This window comes from Vicugna pacos, chromosome 17 (genome assembly GCF_048564905.1).
Source record: "Vicugna pacos chromosome 17, VicPac4, whole genome shotgun sequence".
Classification (NCBI taxonomy): domain Eukaryota; kingdom Metazoa; phylum Chordata; class Mammalia; order Artiodactyla; family Camelidae; genus Vicugna; species Vicugna pacos.
Window position 1 is genome coordinate 27334356 of NC_133003.1, and position 23383 is coordinate 27357738.

A 23383-nucleotide genomic window follows, 5' to 3' on the forward strand; every position below is an offset into this window, starting at 1 on the left:
TTGTACTAGCCCACAAAATGTCAGTGCAAATATTTTCTAACATTCTAGGAGAGACATTCTCTAGTAACAAGTTCAATACAATCATGAGAGTAAAAAGTGGAGGGAACACCCAGAGTAGAACTGAAGAAGGATAAGAATGATGACAGGGAGGGAGAAGTAAGAAGATGAGAACAAGGAATGCGTTTTCATTTGGGAAGAAATTTGGACTTTTATTTATGTGAATATCTTGACTAATCTGGGAACAGGGTGTTAAAGAAAATGGTGAACGTTTCTTATAAAGGTAAGATTAACTACCAGCTTTACTGGGGCGACATGCTACTGAGAATTGGCGACTGACCACTTCAAGCTGTCGAGCCTTTTTATCTAAAAACTATTCTTTGGGGGAACAGAACTGACCATTTTAATTAAAGAAAAAGTGGAGTGAAATTCTAGGAAGAGTTCTGAAGTAAAACTGGCTTTCTATTATTTAGCTTCAATTTCATCAACAGTCACCTACACTAGCAGTGAGACTCAACACTTCTTTTCTATAACAATTATGACATCCCTTGACACTTAGTGCAGATTCAAGACACAGCTGTTAAAAATGAGAATACTTGAAAATGTATATCTTAGAAACAGGAGTTTTGCAAAAGCTTTGAGAGATCAAACCAAAGCATTTATTTCAACCCACACCCTATTTTAATATGTGTATTTGGGTCCAAGCAAAAACGTCAGAAAGAACCTCCCAGGAAGATAGCTGAAATTTGACGTCTGTAGGGCAAATACAGTACACAAAGAGGATGACATTTTAATGTAATTTATTTGAAATGCTTCCAGAAAAGTTTAAGGCCATTTTACAAAAACATTCATTTCATGAAAACATTCATTGACTTTCTTCCCATAGGCTGGCCCTGACAGACCTCTTTTCTCAACATGCTGGCCAAAGTGGTCGATGGCTCTGCCAAGAATGATTCGTTCTTTTCTCCAGCATCAGACAATCTTTCTCAGCTTTTCTCTGCTCCTCTCTGCAGCTGGTTCATTCACTCACCGCATCAGTAACAACTTGAGAAACAAAGCAGTTTTAAATAAACTTGTAATAGAAAAAAAAATTCACCTTGTTTAAAATCTATAAATACAGAAATATGTTTTATAGGGTAAAACTGACCACAACTTTTTTTTGTTTTATTTTTGAAAAAAAAGTATTATATCTTGTTTTTACATTGATAAATCTTGTCACACAGCTTCTTTGAATGCACATTACAGACGTACATCATAAAATGACAACATAGTATTTACTGCTTTCCTTCTGTAAACTTGAAAGACAAAAGATTGAGAAAAAAAACTTTTTTTGGCAATAATTTAGAACCATTACTACTAGTGCTGGTGTGGGTCTAATTTTGCACAGGTTGTCTTTAATATTTACACTCACAGGGAGCTTTTCTGTGTATTCAGTTAATGTTTGTTTGTTTGTTTTTAAGGTCTGTAACCCACCCTGCATTGTAAATCAAGGCTGGACAAAGTTTACTAGTTTGGCTAACTAATCCTAATTAATCATAGAGTTAATTAAGTTGGTCTCTGGAGAATATAATGATGATTCTGAGCCCAGCAGAGAACCAGAGATGATAAACTGATGACCCAAAAGCACAGCAGGAAAACCCAAGGCTCTGGCCTTTCCCAGAAGGACACTGGACCATGCTTTTCTCTTTTAATGTTTCCCACATAAGATCATGATGGAGCACTTCTTCCAAATTCTTCTCACATGCTTCTGTAGACAGAGTCACTGACTCAGCCGCAATCTCTTTTCCTCATCTCTTCATTCATGCTCTAAAATATGAGTAGGCTTAGGCAGATGAAACAAAGCCAAGATGGGCCTTTTTGTTATCCTGCCAGATATTCCCAGTCCCTCTGAGTTCTATTCTGATGTTTTAGACTAGAGATGGCTCTCTAAGGCAAGCCAGCATCTATGGCAGAGACCTCCTGGTGCAATGCACATTTCAGTTCAAGATTCAGAACTGACAGCTGCTTTTGTGCTAGTCCTTTTAAGGTCAGACTCTATTTCATGTCCTAATAGATTACTGCATCAAATTTGCACTGGATGAAATTGCAAGGTCAAGTGCTTCTTCCTTTGCAAAATTAAGCCTTTGGAATCCCCAGGGATATCTTTATGCTTTCTGGTTGAATAACATCAAACCAATTTTACTCGAAACATTGATCTTTCCTGGTTCTCCTTCAAATGCCATCATGGTACATGACTGACTTCCTCATGCCTTGTTTGCTAGGCCCTTTAAATTCCATGCCTTCAGCTACTCTGTCAAAGAGCCAGAAAAACACTAGAGATACACAGAAGGATCCTTTAAGCAATCTACACAAAATGGTAGTTTAGAGATTTTTTTTCTCTGTACTTTTTAAAAATCCAGCAGGACAAGTGAAAGTAATTTGCTCCATCCATCCAGACATTTGTGAAATACAACACAGGGTAACAGTCACCTCAGATTCCAGTTTACACAGACAGACTGGCAGTTACAGTACTAGGGACAAAGTACAGATTGAAGAGACTGGGTCAACACAGTCACAAAAGTATCAAAAAGTGCTTCTCCAAACCGTTCCATGTGTGGAATGCAAATACTGTACAGGTAGGACACAGGGCTACTTCCAGGAAGTACACGCTTCTGTCAGACGTTGCTTTCAATGTGCCTGCTATTCCCACAGGAAGAGTCCGTCTGTTCCATATGCTCACAGTCCACGCTGACCTCACTTGTGTCCATGCTACAATCCGATTCACTATCCGATTGGTCCATCTGCTCAAGTTTTGTTTCTCCCTGTGGCTCCCTGCTTTCAGTGGCGGGATCTAGGAACGATCCCTCGGAGTCAAGTACCCCAGCCTGCCCAGCAGCACACACAACTGTTTCTTTGGCTTGACGAATACAGTTGAGCCACTGCTGTTTGTTGAAGGTGTCGTTGGCTTGTAGTGAATGAGTCTGACTTTGGGATCCATTTTTGAAACTTACTCTGAAGAAGTTTTTAACTAGTAATGAAAAACACATGAAAAAAGAGGTCAATGAACAGATATTACCCCAAGCCAAAGAGAACACATGTAGTGACACTAACCTCCCATGTATCCAAGTACCCATGGCAGACATCACTAATTGACTAGTAAATGTGTCCCACTGATCCAGGATACGGCTCAGCTCTACCTTGCAGCCTCCATCAGTCAATAGGAGTTGACACAGGTCTGGCACTTGGTTGCCCTAAGTTGTCCTCAGAAGCTAGCAAATCAGTGCAGAACAATTAAGTCTTGTGTTTAAGGGGACCCCAGAGTACTGGGTACCAAACCTGGCTGCATGTCAAAATCCCCTGACAGCATGTTAAAAATACAGATCCCGGGGCCCTACCCTTAGAGATTTGGATTCAATAGGGCTCAGGTGGGCCTAATAATCTGTAATTCCAACAACTGTTCCAAGCTAGGGCTTTTTCAAGTTTAAGAAGCCCTTTGTAACATCAAACAGGCCCACGACCCTCCACATGATAATATCTGTACATTTAGTATCTGATGATTAAGAAGATATGTAAAGACACAGAACTCTTATAAGTTTGGTTTCATTTTAAAATAAAATGACATTTTAGTAACCTCAACAGGAGCTACGTGCATTTAAAAAACAGCAGTGCACAGTATGCATGACATTTGATTTAGTTTAATAACAACATTAACTGGGATTAAATGGGCCCCACGTGCCACATGCATGGGGTTCACAGAAGCATCTGAGGTCAGTCAGTCCCCTTGCACAATGCCTGTAGACAACAGACTAGCTTCAGATAAAACAGTGGAGCTTCAGGCTCTACTCTGCTGTGGGGCAAATGCCTTAACTCCTTTATGTCTCAGTTTCCTCATTTGTAAAATGGGGATAACGAAGAGAACTTACCTTAGATGGTTATTATGAGAGAGAAATGTGATAATATATGTCAGTACTTATATAATGCCTGGCACATAGTACTTGAGAACTTTAAGTACTACCACTAGGGTGGAGGGACGGGGGTGTAGGTAAGAGGCAGTACACGTTAATTACTTCGACCATACGATGCCAATGTTAACCTAAGAGGCTCAAATGTTACTTTTTCCGAGAAGTCTTCCCTGATCATTTCATCTTAAACAGACCTCCTATTGCTATCCCTCTCTATTCCCTTACTGGGTTTTAGTTTTCTTAACAGCACCCAGAATATTTACTTGTCTCTTACCTATCTCTTCAGTCACAGTGTCAGTTCCATAGGGCTTCCAAGGAATTGAGCTGTCTGGTTCACCAGTGTGTGCTAGTGCCTAGCACAGTGTCTGACACACAAAAGACACTACATAGACACTGCTGTCTAAGCTTCTCTTGGTTAATTCCTTGGTTTATTAAGTTTTAAGTTAGAGAAGCCCAGTTGAGTAACTGCAAATGAACCCTTAACCCATTTGACCATAGTTATGTCTCTTTAGAGACAAGTCTGTTAGCTCAACTACAAAACCCACTGTTATGTACCTGGTAATCACATAGGGGCTGTCTGGTCTTAAGAATGCTTCTACCCAATGGAAGGAGTCAGAGAAAGACAGCTTAAGGGGCACCAGTTATGAGCAGACAGGTCAGCTTGCAGGGTCTCATTTAATCCTTGCAACAATCCTATGAAGTAGATATGCACACATCCCCACTTTGCAGATAGAAAACTAAGGCTCACACAGGTTGAGCAAGGTTACACAATCAGTAAGTGATGACACAAAACTGGAATGCAGTTTGACCCAAGGCCATGGCTCTTCTCTTTCCACCAGCCAGCCACTCCCTCCAAACCACCACCAAAGACATTCAACAGGACAAAATGGCCAGTCCTCCATACTTCTCTCGTTGTTGCTGAATGCCCCACGCAGGGAGCCGCCCAGCCTCACTTCTCCGTCCTGCAGGTCTTCCAGCAGGAGGTCCTTCACCGGGATAGGCTGCCGGTACAACTGGTAGCACAGCTGCTCGTTGTGGGTGACGGCTCGGGTGATCACAAGGACTTCTTGAAACAGGAAGACATGTAGTTTCTGAAAGAAAAGAATCCACGGGATTCCCCTAAGCAACAATCTAATGAGTGGCTGATAAGCGGACCTCTGTGGATAAGAGGTCCCCAGGTACCAGGTTCTTACTAGCTTATGAACTTCCAGGCTTAAATCTACCTCCAGAAGAACAGAAAGCTGGGAGTTGGAGGCATTTCCAGATGAATCCATTGCCTTTCCTATAGGAGCAGGTCCCAAGGGCCCCGCTGAAGAAGGCCCTCTGCCCACAGGCACCTGCAGCCGGGCCTGCCAGCTCCAGGGGCGCTGTTCACACTGCAATTCACAACCTGTGTAGACACAGCCTCCAGCATTTTCTTATGGGAACATAAGAAAAAGAGAGAAGCCCCATAGAATGAAGTGGGTAATGAAGGAAAAAAAGTTAGTGCTCCCTGGCCTCGGCTTATTTTACCTAATGTAATTCTAAGAGATCAAAATGAGTAATAGTCTATAAAGGATGAGACTGGCATATTGGGGCCTAATATTAATCTTTGTTTCCCAAACCCATAAAACACTTGTTCCTTCAACCACAGAGCTGATTATCAGCTTCATCTAGGCACTGCAGCTCGGAACACTGCCCATTCCTGAGGAAACCAGAGCATGCTGCTGTAGCCACAAAGAAAGATGATCAAAGAGGTTGTCCTTCTTGGTTAAGTTCATAAGAACCTTAGTTCTCTGAAGAGGTTGTGCTTAAAAGGCTGACGATTGATGTGTGTGTTGTGGGCAAAAGAGCATCTCAAAAATAAAGGCTTGTCTCAAACCACATCATGAAAGCAATGGGGTGGAGCTGGGATAAATTGGCTCCATTCAGTTCCAAGCGCCAGACTCTTCCTACAGCTTGGAAATGCTTAGGAACCGAAGTGAAAAGATCCATGACTTTGCAGCTGGGTTCTAGTTTTTCAGTGGAAATATTTGGGAATTTCAACCCAGGGGTTCTCAAAGAGGAGACTGGGAAACTCACATTACAATCTGGATGTGGGGCCAGGAAAGCACATTCAGCATTATCAGATAGTTTTACATTTGGAAGAAAAGATACTTGTGAGTCATCTACCCTAACCCTGCCATAGACAGTCAGTCAGACACACACCAAAAACTGCAGAAACTGAAGCTTAACCAAATGTTGGCTGGTGGAAACACAAATGATGATGGTTCTGTATTGGTGTGTGGGTGTGTGAGCTTTGAAGACTGAAAAACAGTAAAGCCAAAACAACCAAGTTAAGGGCTTTTTTTTTTTTTTTTTGCAGCGGGGTGTGGTTGAGAGAGTGTTAAGAATTTTCTCTTGGGGATTGGGGAGGGAAGGGGTTAGTCATTGTTTTACACACTGAAAATAATCAGAGATTTTTTTATACTGTTTCTACTTCAGTCTTCTAGCCAAGGTAGGATGTTTGAGCTCAGATTGTCTGGGCAACCTTTAAAAAATATCCTTTGTCTATGAATGTTCACTGCGAATTCCTCTTCTTAGTTGCAGCTCCTTTCTGCCTTCAAACTATTGAGATTTTTTCCCTGACTCAAGACTTTATTCATAATAATTTTTACAACTCTATTGGGAAAAAACAAACAAACTGAAACAAATCTCCCACCCCAACTAAAATCTTTGCTCTCAAAAATCTATCTACCTCGAACATGTACTAGACAGAGTTCATCCTTAATGCCCTAGGCTCATTTGGCCAGAGAGTCTCAACGCTTGACTGATGGACAGAAAGAGAACAGGCCCTCATTCCACTGAGTGATGCATCCTCCTGACTATTTCCCACCGGGCTCCTGAGAAAGAGTTCCAGGAGCCAGAGCATCAGACAGTAGAAGTCCACCAGTGCTTTCCAAAAATCAGCAAAAAGCAGAATTCCACTTTCTGGCAATCAGTAACTCCTCAGTCAAACAGAAACACTTTTTCAAGCAGTGGCCTGTGACAGGTCTCATAACCTCTGTTGCAACATCAGCTGGTTGGATTGACAGCAGCACTGATAATAGGCACTGCAACATGTACTCAGTGATTTTAAACAACATTTCCAAGCCTGCTCATAAATGCTACTCTACAGTCCAGATCAAAAGGGCATCCCTTGAGTCATCAAAGCTTTATTAAGGGCTTTTCAATCTAGTTCTGGCTTTCATTCTAAGGGTTGGCTAGATATCGAAGATGAAACACAAAAGAGGTGAAGACTTTCTCAATGGCTTTCTCAATACTGAAATTTAAATATATACAATAAAATTTTTACATTATATAAAATTTGTTATATATAACATATAAAAATTATATATATATTTTATATTTGCATTAATTTCTACTGGCTACAGATAAAAACAGCATGGTGAGTTGAATGAATTTTGAACTCTCATATAATTAAAATCCATTTTTCCTTTATATAAGCATTCATTCATTCATTCACTCATTCCTCTAACATTACTGAGTGCCTTAGTATGTATCAGGTCCCCATGATAGGTGCTGGGGACTGACACGGCACAGTCTCCACCCTAAAAGAGCACGGCATAATGGAAGATACTGACAGATACCCAGAAAATTACAACCACTTTGTAGTAAGCCCTCCCAGGGGAGATCTGCACAAATTGCTATGATAGGAAAGGAGGAACAATTTCAATATCTACTAAGGAATAAAAAGCCCAGAAATGGAATTTCTACAGGTCAGAGCTAGATACTCTGCCAGTGGAGTGTAGGTTATTATTTAAAAACAAAACAAAACAAAACGGTGTCAAAATGTCACCATTTTGTGGATAGGTGCCAATTCATAAGAAAAGAAGAATTTCTCATAAAGCTAAATGAATTCAATGTAACAGCTGTTTTTCTCAGATCATGTACTTTTAATATCCTGTTAAAATCACCCATTTTTTTTTAATATCAAAGTGGGAGGAGATGGTAACTGTTTCGTATTTGTTTTTGAAGGTCTTGATCAAACAAAATAAAAAGTTTGAACTATAATTCAATTTAAAAAAAGCTAGCAGGGGAAAGGGTATAGCTCAGTGGTAGAACGCATGCTTAGCATGCATGAGGTCCTGGGTTCAATCCCCAGTACCTCCATTTTTTTTTTTTTTTTGAGGCCCAGGATCAGACCACTGAAGCAGAGTAACCACTCACCACGCCCCGGTTGTTTTTCAGTTCACCATGACAACACAGCACTCTTGAGCTGTCAATCAGGGAGTCTTTCTGGCCTTCTTCTAAGTAAAGAAGTCGCTCTTTATAATAGCGGCATTCAGATTCTCCAGTCTTGGTGTTGATTTCTGCCACAATTCCCTGAATGATGTTTATCTGTGAAAACAAAAAGAAAGTATGGGGAAAGTAAGCAAACCAGCCACACCAACAAGACCCAGGGACTCAGCCTAGAAAGTAAGGAAGATACACTTGGATCTAATTCTGAGATTCTGTTATCTAAGTTGCTGCTTTGGGAAAAGGGAAAAATAAATAAATGCGACTTACACACTGTATCCATCTATACACCACCTAAACACATACACATAGAGATAAACACATACACATATATTCATTTGTACATATATATAGACATTTGTATTATATATAAAGCTAATAATGATATATAATTTTATCTGAAAGGAAGAGATATGAGGTATTGCTTTCAATGTGCAGGACTTATAACCACTAAGCTCCATGTTGCACATTTCCTAAAACATGCTCACAATGTTGAAAATGTAGGTATATAACAAAGGAGGCCAAGGAAAGAAAACAAAGCAGAATGTAATAGTCCAGAAAAAGGATCATCCTTGGGGACTTGAAACCCAGTTTCAAGGTCTCTCTGCATGTACTCAATCTAAACTGAAAACAATATTTGCAAATTGGGTGTGAGTAAATGATTTGGATATATTTTTAGTGACAAAACGTAAATGATTTATAAAGGACAGAGAACTAGGAATGGAAAGGAAAGACTCTAGGAGTAGGCACGGGGACAATCTGTCTCTATACAGCTCACACCCATGTCTACAGCACATGTGAATTAAGTAAGGGGTAGAGGGATTTCAAAGCAATGGTGGATGCATTATTGTTAATACAAACTGAAGTGAAATAAAACAAGAGTACATTACTAGGACATGGTCAGTGGGCATTTATTCTGACGTGTTTTTCTATCACATGAATAATATATCTTAAAGATAGAAAATGCTAGAAAACAAAAGAATAGGAAATTAGTTGATTAAAAACTCAACAACATCAATCCAAGACAAAGTAATGACTTCCTCAACAGAGTCCTCTGTCCCCTAATAGTGAAAAGATCAACAATCCCATCTTTCTTGGTGGTGGTGGTGGTATTAACAGAAAAGAACTTAAAAGATGAGAAATGTTAATAAGGACTCTTCTTGGTCACATTTACTTAGTAGAAAACAAACCAGTCTCTGAAAAGCAAGGTTTTAAAAGAGACCTTTACTCAGTGAATAGCTACCAGATCTTGTGTTAAAGCAGTATTGAATTCTAAGACTGATAAGTGATTATTTTTCACTTGCCTCCTGCCCAAAGGAACTGGATAAAAACTTCTACCCAGTTACAACTTTGGCATTACCATGCAGGTGTGACAGAATATCTTATAGCTTTGAGCTGGAGTCTGGTGACTGTATCCTACGGACAGACACATAATCTGTACACTTTTGTAGCTGCTAAGTTTCAAAGATCATTTATTTACTCTTTTCTCTATTTTCCAAATTTGGGTGGTAGCAGTACTCTGATAATTAAAAAAAAATTACTTAAAAAAACACAGGCTCTTTATATCGTAAGACAAATTTTTTCATCTTTGGCGTCAACCTAATATTAAACATAAGTTCTATGAAATTAATCTAAGTTTCATTAACATAAAACAAATAATAAATAGAACATTTTGGTATACAACTTTCTCTTCTTTTTCCGCTCGTGGTTTTCAAAGACGACTGATTATTTATTGTTATCTTCAAGAATAAACAAAAAAAGAAATTTCACAAAATATACGAAAGCTATGACTCATCCTTCAAATTAATTCAATTAATGCATGTTGAGCATCTATTCAGTGTCAGACTAGTGGGTGGCTTTCAAAGAAATGAAACAGGGTCCCTTCCTTCGAGAAGCTTAAAATATATGAGAGGTATCTGGGCACACATTTTACATCTACCTTATTCTTCTATTTTGTTACATTTTTTAATACATAGTGAAATCCATACTTTTTTCCTGCTTTTAAAGACCTTAGTATTAATTGCTGTGTCTCATCTTATTGGCGGACTATTACTAGGTGTCCTTGGGCAGTTGGAATTAACAAGTACTTGAGTCAGTTTTCTGAATATCCTGTAAGTTTCAAGGAAACCAGAAGGAAGATATACTCTAGGCATAAAGATGCATTCATTTCCTAATTTAACTAAGGAACTGAACAGCTGGCACATCACATGAAGATTAATAAACTCAAACACCACAGTGGTTCCATAGGCAACTGTGACTATTCTCAAATGCTGCTTCTTTCTCTGGTGTTTGTAAAAATTAAAAAAAGACAAAACAATGGAAACAATTGGAATCATTTCATATTCTATGTCTATATTTATAATAGTAGCTCTGGGTCTGCTTTAATTTATTAAGAATATTATTTTGTATTCTTATTCACCTGTGTACCATGAGCTAATGCACCTGCATACCATGTCTAATCTCTCTGCACTGGTTTTTGAGAGGAATTTATTTTGCAGAATTGCAGCGAGGAATAAAGTTACATATAGCAGATTGCCAATAGCAAACAGTCATGATAATTGCGCATTTAAATTAAATTTATTGTTGCATCTCTCATCTGGGTTCAAACTGAAGGGCAGGGGCTGGTAAAAGATGATGATGATGAGAGATACGCATAACAGAACAGGGATTAAGCCCACACGTGCTGGAATCGTCATCCCCAAAGTGGAATCTGAAAGCCCTGTCTGTCCTGTCCCTTATGTGGTAATATCATCTATTCGTTAGCTCTTGACATTGGCCAAGAATAGCAGCCCTTGCGGCTGTTCCATCCAAAGCAGGTCTGTTCTTCCCATGGATTCCAGTGATTTTTTCTTAAAGGAATGGGAACAGTGACGGGCAGAGCAAATAGACGGTCTACAGGATCATTTTCTGGCTGAAACAGTATTTAGAATTTAAAACATTAAACAATCAGATCTCTAGAATATCTGAATATCTGAAGTCTTATTTTAAGAAGTTCTCTTTGGGGGGGAAATTCCTATCGACCCCCCAAAACACTATTAAGAAATTCTAATACAAATGTAGTAGTTTAAGCACTGCATTAAAAGCAAGACTTTTCTTTAGATCTAATCATAGGACTGAATGCTTGGTATAGAAGCAATTTACTTAGAGTTCTCTGATTTCTCCCTTTTCAAAGGTGGAAAATTTATTCAGGGAACATATTAGTCAAGCTACATTAGTACTGTGGATTTTATGGTTATCAAACATTCACAATGCACCCAAGAGGACAGGGCTAAATATTTCTGCTCATCTAGGGTAATGCCACAAGGATTTTGAAAAGAAGGGGAAAAAAATGCTGTGCCTTTATTGTGTAAATGGGCATTTAGAAGACTTGCTCTGCAGACATTTTCAAATGCAGGAATATCATCCTTCATACATAAATCTGCCTGAGTAAACTAGGTACAGGTTCCATTTTTGAAAATGGCATCACATTTTATGCACTAGGGAAACTGGTGCATCTTTCACACTGCAAACAAGCATATTCTTATCTGTCTTTTAAATTCAAACTTTAGCTCACTGGGATTGTGTTGTTTTGTTTTGTTTTTTAAACAGAGCATTATTCTTTCATGCTGCATATTAAAAAGAAGAAATCTATACTGTAAAACTCAGAGCAAGCTTGTGTGCTTCAAAAAAAGTAATTATTTAGACTAGCTCGAGCTCCCTGTTGTTCTCATTCCTACAGACCACACACTTGCTGGGATGAAATACGGTGAGGAGGCAACCCTACTGCTCTTTTCAGTAATAAAAACAGACAGATGAAGTGAGATGGGCCTCATCCCTGGAGGCTGCATCCCCCATCGTGCTGCACTGGGAGCCTGGTCTGTGTGCGTCGGGTCTGCCAGACACATCAGACACCTCGTGAATCAGGAGAGACTCCTTCCTCATTCTTCTCTACCCCTACAAGGACAACTGGCCCAGCTCTGCACCAGTGAGGCCCTTCCACAAAGCCTCGTGGCCAGACAACTTTCTGCAATTCCAACAGGGGCTCAAAGCAGCAGCTAGGCTTTTCAGCTCCATTGTAAAGGATGATAAAGAAGTGGAAAAGTCAGAAGATTTGCAGTCTACACCGACAGGGTTCCAATATCAATTCCAACACTTGCTGGCCCTGGACTTGGGCAAGTTATTTAACCCCCACAAGCCCCACCTGGAAAAGGAAAATGGCCCTAACAGGAACAGCTATCTTACAGGTGATTGTGAGGATTATGAGCTCATAACCTGTGAGGCAGTTACATAAAGCTGATTTACTAGGTATTCATTACATGTCAGCAGGTAATACTGTTATTGCAGCTGATGTTGTTACTACTTATTATTTTTAAGCTCCTCTCTGGGAGGAGATGGGCATTTTGCTCCACAGGCTCAGGGCTTCTGATTTTCCAATCACCTATGCATATCCTCCTTATGCTATTGTCCCAGATCCAGTCAGGGAATGAAGGCTTTGGATTGGTCTCTTAACCTCCATCCCCACGGCCACTTCCCTGAGCAGGTTTCCATGACTGCACACTTGGACCACTGCAACCTCTTCCCAGCTGACTTCCTTGTCCCTAATCTTCTCCATCCCCTGTCCTACAAATGAGGAGCAACATGTCCAAGATTACATAGCTTGTCAGTGATGGAGCTGGGATTTGAAACCTGAATCCAAGCTATGTAGAAGACAAAAACCAAACAAAAACACAACAAAAGAAAATGTCTCAGATTATATTTAAAACTCTCTATAACCAATCTGAAGTGTCATTCTCTGCCCCCTCTCCTGCTGTTTCCTAACTACCGTCAACCCCAGGCAGACTGATCCATGGCATTCCCCAGCATGGCCTGTCCTGTCACTTCTTCACATCTTTGCTCAGGCCATTTGCTCATCCTGTCCTGCCATCTCCTCTGCCCTGCCCCACAGGACACCCCGGTCAGAACTGAGCTCTCTGGGTAGAATGCTCAGAGTTTGCTGTATTTTCACGAAATGGACTCCATTTTTCCTGGTCTTCTATTGCTGCTATGGAAGAACCCACATTTCTCAAACCACCCCGCCCCATACTCAATATAGTTACTCGTGGGCAGGTATGAGTAGCTCCACCTTGGGGCCAAGGAGAGCTGGGTCTTAAAGCTCACAAATGGGCTTCAGGACCAAGGTAAAAGGCAACTTCCATTTGCTAACTGAACAAAGCTATCTGATTTCAAATCTCCACAGAGATTTTAACCCTCACAGTCAGCAACCATAACAAACAGATCACAGAGTCACCTACACAGAATCAAGAAATTCTAGAATCAAAAGGACTTCTAGAGTGCATTCCATGTAAATATTACATTTTATAGATTGGGAATAGTATTGACTTGCAAAATCAAAGCACAGCTGATGGCAGAGCCAAGCCTGAAACCCAAGATTCCTGAGTCCCAGGTACCCAGGGACTCTTCACTCACCCATTTACCCAATCTTCTAGACACTGGGGAAAATGACAAGGGAGAGAGAAAGAAAGAGACAACTCACGGCTTCCTCCAGGTGCTGCTGATCTGGGTTATCATTTGGGGTGTGCCTCAAGATCTCTCGAAGAAGCAGAGGATATTTCACCAGACGGCTTCTTGGAATATCGAGGAAATTCCAGAGATCTAGTTTGCGGCTAAAGGGGGATTCTAAACATCGCTGTAGGAAATCTTGGACACGGTGATCTTGTTTTTTGTGGTCCAGCAGAGCTTTGGCGGCTACTTGATTGCTGCAGTAGCTGTCATAGGAGCTGAGACAAGGCAGCTAAGAAAGGAACATCAAAAGAGGGTTGGAGCATTAAAATAATAGTGCTCTGGAGCCACATGCTAAGACCACTCACTGGGACTGAACAAAACCTAGCTGGTCTCCAGGCCAGTCTAATGTTCCTTTATCTGCGTGGCTGGAGGAGACAGACGGTGGAATCTTCCAGATGGCAGGCAGTGGATAGTTTTTTAAGCTCCAGCTTGTTTGTACAGTTATTTTCTTAGTTGTTTGTTTACTTTCTTGATTATTAAGGCCCTAATAATTTGTTTGCATTTTGCCAATCTAAGCTAGACACAGAAGAACTGGAATTACTGTATATGCACACAGTTCAGTATTTTCCTAGTCTGGAATGACTGCATTTGCATACACAATTGTCCTAAACTTTCAGAAGTATCTGGTGAGAGGAAACACTCCTATTTAATAAAAAAAAGTAGGTTTCTCTTAAAATTATTAATAAGAAACTAATCTAGAAGACTTAGTGGCACAAAAAGAAAGGCGTCAGACTCCACAGCCCAGCTCTTAATATGGCTCAGTGCAAGCACCTCTACATTAGCTTTAAGGTACCTGATTCAAAGGTGGACCAATTATAAAGAACTCCAAGGAGTTAAAGCAAAAGTATAATTAGTAAAAAATTAGATGCAGAAAGCACTTAGAAAAGTATTTTAAATTAGTCTGACAGGCCAGGATGATTCTTGGCTATACCTAATGGTTAACAACAGATTCCATGTGGAGAACAATTTTAAGTTTAAAGACTTTGGAACACTTTGACTCCACTGTCTTCCAGCGAAATACTAATTTCCCTGACACGTCCCATTAGTCACATGGTGCAAACACAGAGTCAGAGACTCAGTGGAAGGGCTGCTCATCTTCCTTTTCCACTCCTCCCTGTGAGTAGCATCCAGGACCCAGCATCCTAACACACAGGCTGTCAGCGTCCAGAAAGTCACCAGAGGCAGTAAAATGCAGCCAATGGCCCTGCTGTGTTTGCTTTGCTCTCTTGCACTAGGAAACCACATTTACTGTAACACCTGCTCTGTGGAGGGATTCAGTGCAAGACAGTGGCAAGAGGGTTTTTCGTTTCTGCAACCTCAGTGTTGTGCACTGGGCCTACTATACAGCAGACATTCAAAGTTTGTATTTTGAAGTGAACGTTTAATGGATTACCAGATTAGGTAATATTTGATGGTTTGTGAATGAGACTTAAAAATAAGTTGTGGCAGCGGCTGAAAAATGGATCACAGTTTAAATATTCTGCTACTTCTTTTACACCCTTTTTTGAAATTATTTTCTCAGTGACTGAAACCAAACAAGATACTGTGGAAGTAATGTTTAAAAGATTCACTGTTGAATTTAACATTCCTTGGAATGGTCTACTTCCTTTACATGTTATTAAAAATCCTCTATTTTGTTAAAATGAGTTACAGAAATTCTTTTCTCAACATTCTATTTGAAAGTAATGATAACTGGTACTTACACACACCCCCACCCCTAGATGTGTAATGTTGAGTTTAACATTCCTTGGAAATGTCCACCTTCCTTACATGTTATCTTAAAAAACCCTCTATTTTGTGTTAAAAAGAGCTACAGAAATTCCTTCCTCAATGTTGTATTTGCAAGTAATGATAACTGGTGCTTACACACACACAGACACCACCACCCCCCTCAGCCCCAGATGCAGCATTGTGGCTTGTAATTTATATCTTCAGAGTTAATTAAAAAGAGCCTCAGGACCTCTTAATTTCATTTCCACTTCCTTGCCTTTTAAAAAGACCTGGAAATGCCCAGTGTTTTCATAATGGAGAAACAAATCAGCAGTAACCATCGGAAATAAACTAGCGAGGAACCTCAACCACACTGCTGCTCATTGTCCAATGGGCCATTACTTTCTCTGAATCCCACTGCCCCTGCTGCCATGGCAACCAAATCCCTTTCTGGTCCTGTTTTCACACCTGACAGGGTGCTCATTTCCTGAGCATAACCTAAAAAGCTATCTGGTTCAGCCCATTGGCTAGAAAAAACCACAACTGATCTGTAACTGGATAGGGAGTGAAGAATGCATACATCTTGGTTCCCAAATACACACATAACTTATAGAAAACATGAGAGGCAATAACATAGTGGTTAAGAGGACAGACTTTGGAACCAGGGAGAATTGTGTTCAAAGCCTAACTCAGACAGTTACTAGACAGGTGACCCTTCAGGAGCCTCAGCTTCTCCACTTACAAAATGCGTGCACTAATGTCCTCTATCCTTTAATGACATGCTTTGGCAGATAAAAGGCATAACCTGAGCTTGGCTCCTGGTTAACGATTGGTAAGTGCGAACTAATCTTATTATTATTTATCCCTAGAATATTTTTATTGAAGAAATTGTAGTTTAGAGAAGGAAAACTACTTGCTCAGCTGGATATAAAACCAGTCTGAAGCGTGTCTGCCCCCCACCCACCCCATCAAATCTCTGAACTATTCGCCACCTCTTTAAATAGACTATCAAGAATTTATAAAGGAAACTCTTTCACTTTCTTTTTTTTTGTTTTAGAAATTCTGTCTCCCTAACATTGTGAAAAGAAATAGAACAAATCTATTTTTTTGCTTCCGAGTGTCCTCCCTCTCTCTTTGGAATGAAAATTTAATTAGAACCAAAATTAACATGCGAACTTGCTGCCTTGGAGAGCTTATAAATTCCTTTATTACTGAAAAAAAAATGTTAGCATGATGGTAAGTCCTTAATGACAGGGGAGGCTTACGAGAACAGGCCAACCTGAGAGGGAGACTGATCTTTGGTAACCACGGTGGGTCCCTGAAAAAAACCCACCACTCTGTTTAAGGTCTTCAAAGTAAAAGTAATTGATTCATTCTAAGGTCAAAAGGACTGGCCAGGGCTATCCCACTTGGGAGGCTCACTTGTTTAAAAGGGTTTTTCCCACTTTTTTCCTTTGGGGGGAAATAAATCAATTTTTCATGGGTCGAATGGGCTCTGACTTTTCTCATTCAAAGTCCACTAAGATGTTTATTTTGTTCTGTTAAAAAGACCAGAACTCAAACAGATGTACCCCTTGGTTTACAGTTCCCACTCGCACGGACACATCTGCAGTTAAAAGAGGGAAAACATTTAACAGCTCGTCAGGCCTGATAAATAAGGACTGTTTCTCATGAAGACTGGTAACAATGGGCCAGTTGTTTAATTTTAGGCTGCTCTTCAAGCTGCAAGTCCCCATTTGATGTCTGAAGGGTTCAGATAGCAATGGACCGCCATGGTCAAACCTCTTTTGGGTATGCACAGAAAAGAACTGAAAGGCTACCCACAAATTGAACCAATTTCCTAATAAAAGTGTGTTTATTTCAGAAAAAAAGTTAGTAACAGGGCAAGTGCGTTCATTTTTGCTTTCTCGCATGAACTGACAATTTGTATACGACGTCCAAGGGGACCTTGTGGTTCTACATTGCCAATTCATCAAAAACAAAGTCATCATGCTAATTCTGGAGCTGTGGTCTCACTCCCAACAAAGCAGTCACAGACTGAGGAAGTTTAAGAAATACTGAGGCAGACTCTCTCTTCTCACTACACCTCTTTTGCTTTCAGCTGGTTGGCTCTCTCTAGAAAAATTTCTTTGTGGGCTAACGAAGTTAGGACATCACCATGGCTCATAATAAAATGAATGTCAAAAAATAAGATGAATGAGCTCTCCTGAAATATTAAGGCATGTTTCCTAAATTATTCATTTTAGAACATTTCTTGCCTTTCAGATACCCTTGGGATATTTCAGCCTCAGTGCTAAAATTGACTCCTGAACTCGAGCTAAGTCATGAAACCCTCAAAGTTCCTTGATCAAGGCAGTAATTGAGAAGCATAAGTTAAGAGATCAATGTCAAAACTTAGGAACCAGAAGGTTTAGGAAGGTTAAAACACAAATACAAGTGTAACTGGATAAACAGAACCCACCTGGTAATGGTACGATTTATAATCTTTACAACTTTTTCCAAAGAGTAGAATTCACTATTCCTGCTGTTGTGACACTTCCTGCCTATTTTTCTGGAACACTGTGGATCAGAGGGACCTAATTCTGCTTGGAAGAAGTTTTCAAAGTAATCTTCTTTTATTATGTGCTTCATAACAAATGAAAACCACCTAGAGTGGGGTGGAACACTCACAGAAGGAAACAGAAATGTATGATAGGGAGTGGGGAGGACTGTGGCAAATGAGAGTCCGTGCCTCGTCTAAAATACATTTAGGGGTAGGGTATAGCTCGAAGCAGCAGAGTGCACGCTTAGCATGCACGAGGTCCTGGGTTCAATCCCCAGTACCTCCTCTAAAGATTAAATAAATAAATAAACCTAATTACCTCCCCACCCACCCCCCAAAAAAACCCTACAAAAATTAAAATAAAATGAAGTAAATTAAACAAATGAACAAACAACCATTTTAGGCACTCACAGATTCAGCCCCAGGGCCACAAATTAAGAACACATAATCTAAAGTCACAGCTGGTTTCTTTAATTATGAAAGGGAATGAGTTATATTGGGATAAAGGTCAGCATAATACCCAGCTGTCCTATCAAGTTACTTAGGATCAGATATATGCTAAACATTTAGCAACATGTAATTATTACCTTGTTTATGAAATGACATTTGACCCTAAGAGTTTTGGGGGGCTTTTTTTGTAGCCTGAATTAAAGCTTTTTTTTTTTGTAGTGATGGACAGGAACATGTCCATGAATTTTTACTAGAATAAAAATGGTAATAATTGTATTTGTAACTGGCCTGATGTGAATATTAATTAGTTCTACTTTCTTTGATGTGAAACTAGTAACAATTTCATGTATGCCTTTACTTCTTTTATTGCACAAAGGCCATGTTATCTTTAAATCTAGTACATTTTTAATAATTAAAAAAACTTTCCATGCTTTGAGGAGATAAAGCCTAAATATAATGATAAATTATACTAGGAATTTGCTATTTTAATTTTTTCTGATGTGAGACCTATGTTTGCCAATAAAAAAAGTCTAGCTAAAATGAAACTCCATTTACATTATTGAAATTTATCTTCAATCAAGCCCAGAGAACTTCTCTTACCCAGTCTACGAGGATGGGACCGACGTGCTCAGTCGAGCCATCGGGCTTCCGGACATCTCGAAGCTGACTGAGGAGGTCTGGTTAAAAAACAAACAGAACGCTTATTTTGTTAGGCGTTCAAATATGAACAGGGCTGGAAGATTCGGGTTACTCACATTATTACATAATCATGAGTTGTTACAGGACAACTCAAGGCTACAAGTCACAACTCATCTGGGAACAAAATTATACCTTCATGTAGAGGAATCAGGGAGTCCAGCGTTCCGAAAATTTGATTCAACTCTTGTTCTGTCATTATGGAGAGTTTCAGCATGGGGTCGTGATAGGCCTGCACAAGAAGGGTAAGATATGGAAGCAATGTTTAAAATCAGAGGCAGTAAGCTGTTAACATAAATGGCTTCTGAGAGGCCCTATGCAATGACGACACATTTGGCTCTCTCGGACAACCTCTCCTGTAACGCTGCACAAACAGCAGATGGGTGTGGTTGAAGCAGCTGAGATTCCAGCACTGCCTTGAGCCTTTTGCGGTTGTTGATAAACCAAAGTAGATTTTTTTTAAACTTAAAAAAAAAAATTCCAGTATATCATATATCTTGCAAAGGGCACAAATCCTAAGCACAGAGCAGATTTGATTTGTATAATGTTTTTAAAATTAATTTGATTGAAGATCTGGCAGTTTGAAAAACTGCCACTTAATACAAAATTAGTCACTAGCATCTTTTCAATTGGTCCATCTTTAAACCAAGTAAAGGAAGAAAAAAAAATTGGTATCCTTTACTATGGATTTGAAGCAAAGAGGGTATAATCTCTGCCAATCTTATCACCTCATATTAATGTTAATTAAACTATAAAAACCCAGGGCACTGCAATGCAACACAAAGACTCAGATGGCACAGTTCCTGCCTTCAAGGAGTTTTATGAAGTTAATTGGGAAGATAAGAAAAAGGCATAGAAAATTAAATATATGCTTAAAAACTAGTTCAAGATTAAAAATAGGAGAGATGTCACATGGCAGCAAAAATTTATCAAATCACAGCTGCTCTAGAGGATCAGAGAATTAGAGGTAGAATGGCTAAAGGAGATTTTAAAAATGAACAGCTTGGCATACAGAAGGAGGCAGTTAATACTGTTGAAGAATAAACTAAGATTTGAGCTTGTTTCTGGAAGATGGATGGATATGAATGTTTGAAAGGAAAGGGAAGGGACTTCAGGATGGTAGGACCAGCAAAGCAAAGAACAAAGGTGAAACTTTTTAAGGCGCCTAAGGGAAATCTTCATGCAGGAAGGAGGGGTTGGACATACGACCAACAAGACGTCTCTCCCAGAGTTAAACCCCTTCTTTATCCCCCCCAGTTTCCTCCTCCTCAGCCCTGCCCAAAACTCAGTTTCTTGGCTGTGTCTAAGCAAAGCTTGGATGCCCATCTCCGAGACATGCTACAGATGGGGCTTGATATTAACATAAAGTTGGACTAAGGATACTTAAAAGAAGGGAGGTATTTTTCCAACCCTGTGATTCTTTGAGGAGGCTGTGAACGTCAGATGAAGGAGCTAGATTTTAGCCTCCATGCAGGTCACTGGCATAGAAGGATTGTTGTCAAGGCTATACACACTACAAGGCATGAATTACAGAATTTCCTCTCCCTTCCCACACACAATGTGATTAAAAAGAAGTTTCCATATGAAAGGCCCTAACTTACATGAGAGTAGGCAGTTGCCTCTCTGAACCACTTTACCCACTTACGAGATTCAAATGACTTTCTCTCTATAACACGGTTCCAGTTTTCAGACACATTTCTTTCCTAGGGGTGAGGAGGCCCTGCATGTGAGACTTCCAGGCCAATGAAATGTATGTAAAGCCAGGCCCCATGAACACTTTCTATTAAAGTATTCTTTGAGGTGCATTAAAGACCTGCAGAAGGGAACCCCTAAAGGCACAGGTCAAGAGCCTTCTTGCTCTGAGCCATTTCCCCACTACTTGGTTTGGGCAGGTTCTTCTCAATTTTTGATGATCTGTCTTTGTCATAAAAAGAGTACACATAAAGCACCGCCTTAAGGGTGGAGGGTATAGTTCAGTGGTAGAGTGCATGCTTAGCATGCACAAGGCCCTGGTTTCAATCCTTAGGACCTCCTTTAAAAATAAATAAAATAAGTAAACCTAACGCCCCCTCAACACACACACAAAGCACCATCTTAGAACTGTGAAATAGAGGAAAAGAGTAGGGTGACTCAAAGGACCACTGGATTTGAATGTACCTTTTTTGCCAATTTCAAGTCCTCTATCAAATCTTCTTCTCCTTGGGAAAGTTCAAAAATCGCCTGCAAGAAAAGATAAAACATGTTTACTGAACTCTGCTTTTGTTTATGAGACCAAATTCAAACGGTACTGATTCCAGTGCTCAATGCCCCATGCTTAGTTATTTCTTAAGGATTTTTAAAGGATTCTTGAAAAGTTAAACTAACCCAAAACAATTGCATCCAGTGGCTAAAACCTACAAAGAAAAAATCTTGCCAAACTTCTGTATAATATGCTTCTCTGTTTGTGGGAGAAAGAGTTTCCATATGTTTCCATTCCAACAAGTCATCTTTCATTTCCAGAATGATGCAGTTGAACAAGAGTGAACTATTTTAAGTAGCCATGGAGTCCATGTCTCTGCTGTGAGTGGCAGTCATTATAAATGATTCAGGGTCTGTTCTTACTGATTCACAAGGAAGTATTATTAATTGGGCCATCACAATTTGTCTTCCTTCTACTCAACAGAAGGTGAATCTCAACAGAAAGCTTTATTCTTATCAGCCACTTGTCTTGAGGCAGCATTGTAGGAAGAATCCAATATTTTACCACTCTAAATGTCTGGTGAAGTTATTTCATTCTAAATTACTTCTCGGCCCCACACTGTATAATAAATAAAATTATAGAAGCCGGCTGTGTGCAAGAGTATATAAATGGACCACTTCTAATTTGGCTCTATTAAGCCCTTGTAATTTAAGAGCTACGATGCACAGAACATTCTTTCACTCTCATCTGAGAATCTAAACTGTTGTCAAACTTTACATTATTAAAGGACTACATGTTTGTGGTGAGAGTTGAAGGACTACTACATTTCTTTCAGACTAGAGGGAAGAAATGAGCAGGCTTGGAGAACACCTCCATGCCTGGGCTTGGTGGAGAGCAGGACAACGAATGTGCTCCCTGGCAAAGCAGGCGGAGGCAGAACACTGCACTGGAGGCCAGTACCTGGTGGCCCAGGAAAGCTTTCATGTCATGCCCTCTTGGTACTTTATTTTGTTTAACGTTTTATTTTGAAATAACTCTAGATTGACATGAAAAGTTACAAACATAGTACAGAGAGGTCCTGAATACCCATTGCTCAACTTCCCCCAATGGTGGCATCTTATAAAACTATAGAGCATTATCAAAACTGGGACATGGATGGACATGACACAATTAACTAGTTTTACCTGGACTTTCCTCAGATTTCCTTGTACGTCTGTTTTGCCAGAGCTCAGTGTGGCCTCCAAGAGAGAAAAACCACAGAACCCCATACTAGGATGGATACACCACAGTCAGGTGTCTGGGGTGGGGTGGCACAGGGTCACTGTGAAGATAACGGGCTTTGGAGGTGGACAGGAGCTGGGTTCAAATTCCAGCTCTGTAACTTTGTAGGTGGATGACCCTGACTTTGCACTCACTGTGACTTAATAATCTCCTCATCTGCAGAGTCAATCCTCCCCTCCTTCCTTCCCGCTATCAGAATGTACAAGTTATATATGCATACTATTAACACTTGGGAAAACACAGAAAAATATAAAGAGGAAAATTTTTAATGATCCACAATGCCATCTTGTTAACCATTGTTAAGATTTTGCCATATTGCTTCAAACAATTTTTTTCAGTGTACATGTTATTTTAAAAGCATTTATTTATTCTTTTTTGATAGGTAATACATTGACATTCAAAATTTTTAGTGTAGGAATGGGCACATGCTGGAAACCTCTCTCACCTCCTTCTTTCAGCCCCTCCCAGGAGGCAACAATGTTACCAGCTCCTTGTGTGTCCTTCCAGAAATATTTTATGTGTCTATAAGCAAATACATACAAACACACACACATTCATTTTTCCTTCTTATTTTACATAAATGGTAGCATAATATACCACCCTACTTTGTGCCTTGCTTTATTCACTTAGCCATACATTCATACCAGCACTTCTTGTATTTCTACAGTTACAGAACTATGGACATTCATTACTTAACCAGGCTCTGGTAATAGATGTGCAGGCTCTTTCTGGCACTATTATAAACATTACAGGGATGAACAACCTTACACATGCATCTTTTCATCTGTG

The 23383-nt window shown here is 39.8% G+C and overlaps 1 protein-coding gene across 5 annotated transcripts in view; it reads right to left on the bottom strand.

Moving 5' to 3' along the window:
• Positions 1 to 780: 780 nt before the first annotated feature.
• ARHGEF3 (Rho guanine nucleotide exchange factor 3) overlaps positions 781 to 23383 on the bottom strand; it is a 242922-nt gene continuing 220319 nt past the window's right edge. For all 5 annotated transcript variants that reach the window (XM_031686399.2, XM_072941523.1, XM_006196429.4 and 2 more), the window contains 7 exons: positions 21292 to 21354; positions 19270 to 19366; positions 19039 to 19115; positions 13708 to 13965; positions 8127 to 8297; positions 4843 to 5029; positions 781 to 3004 (listed from right to left, as the gene is read on the bottom strand). In XM_031686399.2, the coding sequence (XP_031542259.2) occupies positions 2652 to 3004; positions 4843 to 5029; positions 8127 to 8297; positions 13708 to 13965; positions 19039 to 19115; positions 19270 to 19366; positions 21292 to 21354 (1206 nt within the window). In that variant the 3' untranslated portion in view covers positions 781 to 2651. The remainder of the gene's footprint in view (positions 3005 to 4842; positions 5030 to 8126; positions 8298 to 13707; positions 13966 to 19038; positions 19116 to 19269; positions 19367 to 21291; positions 21355 to 23383) is intronic.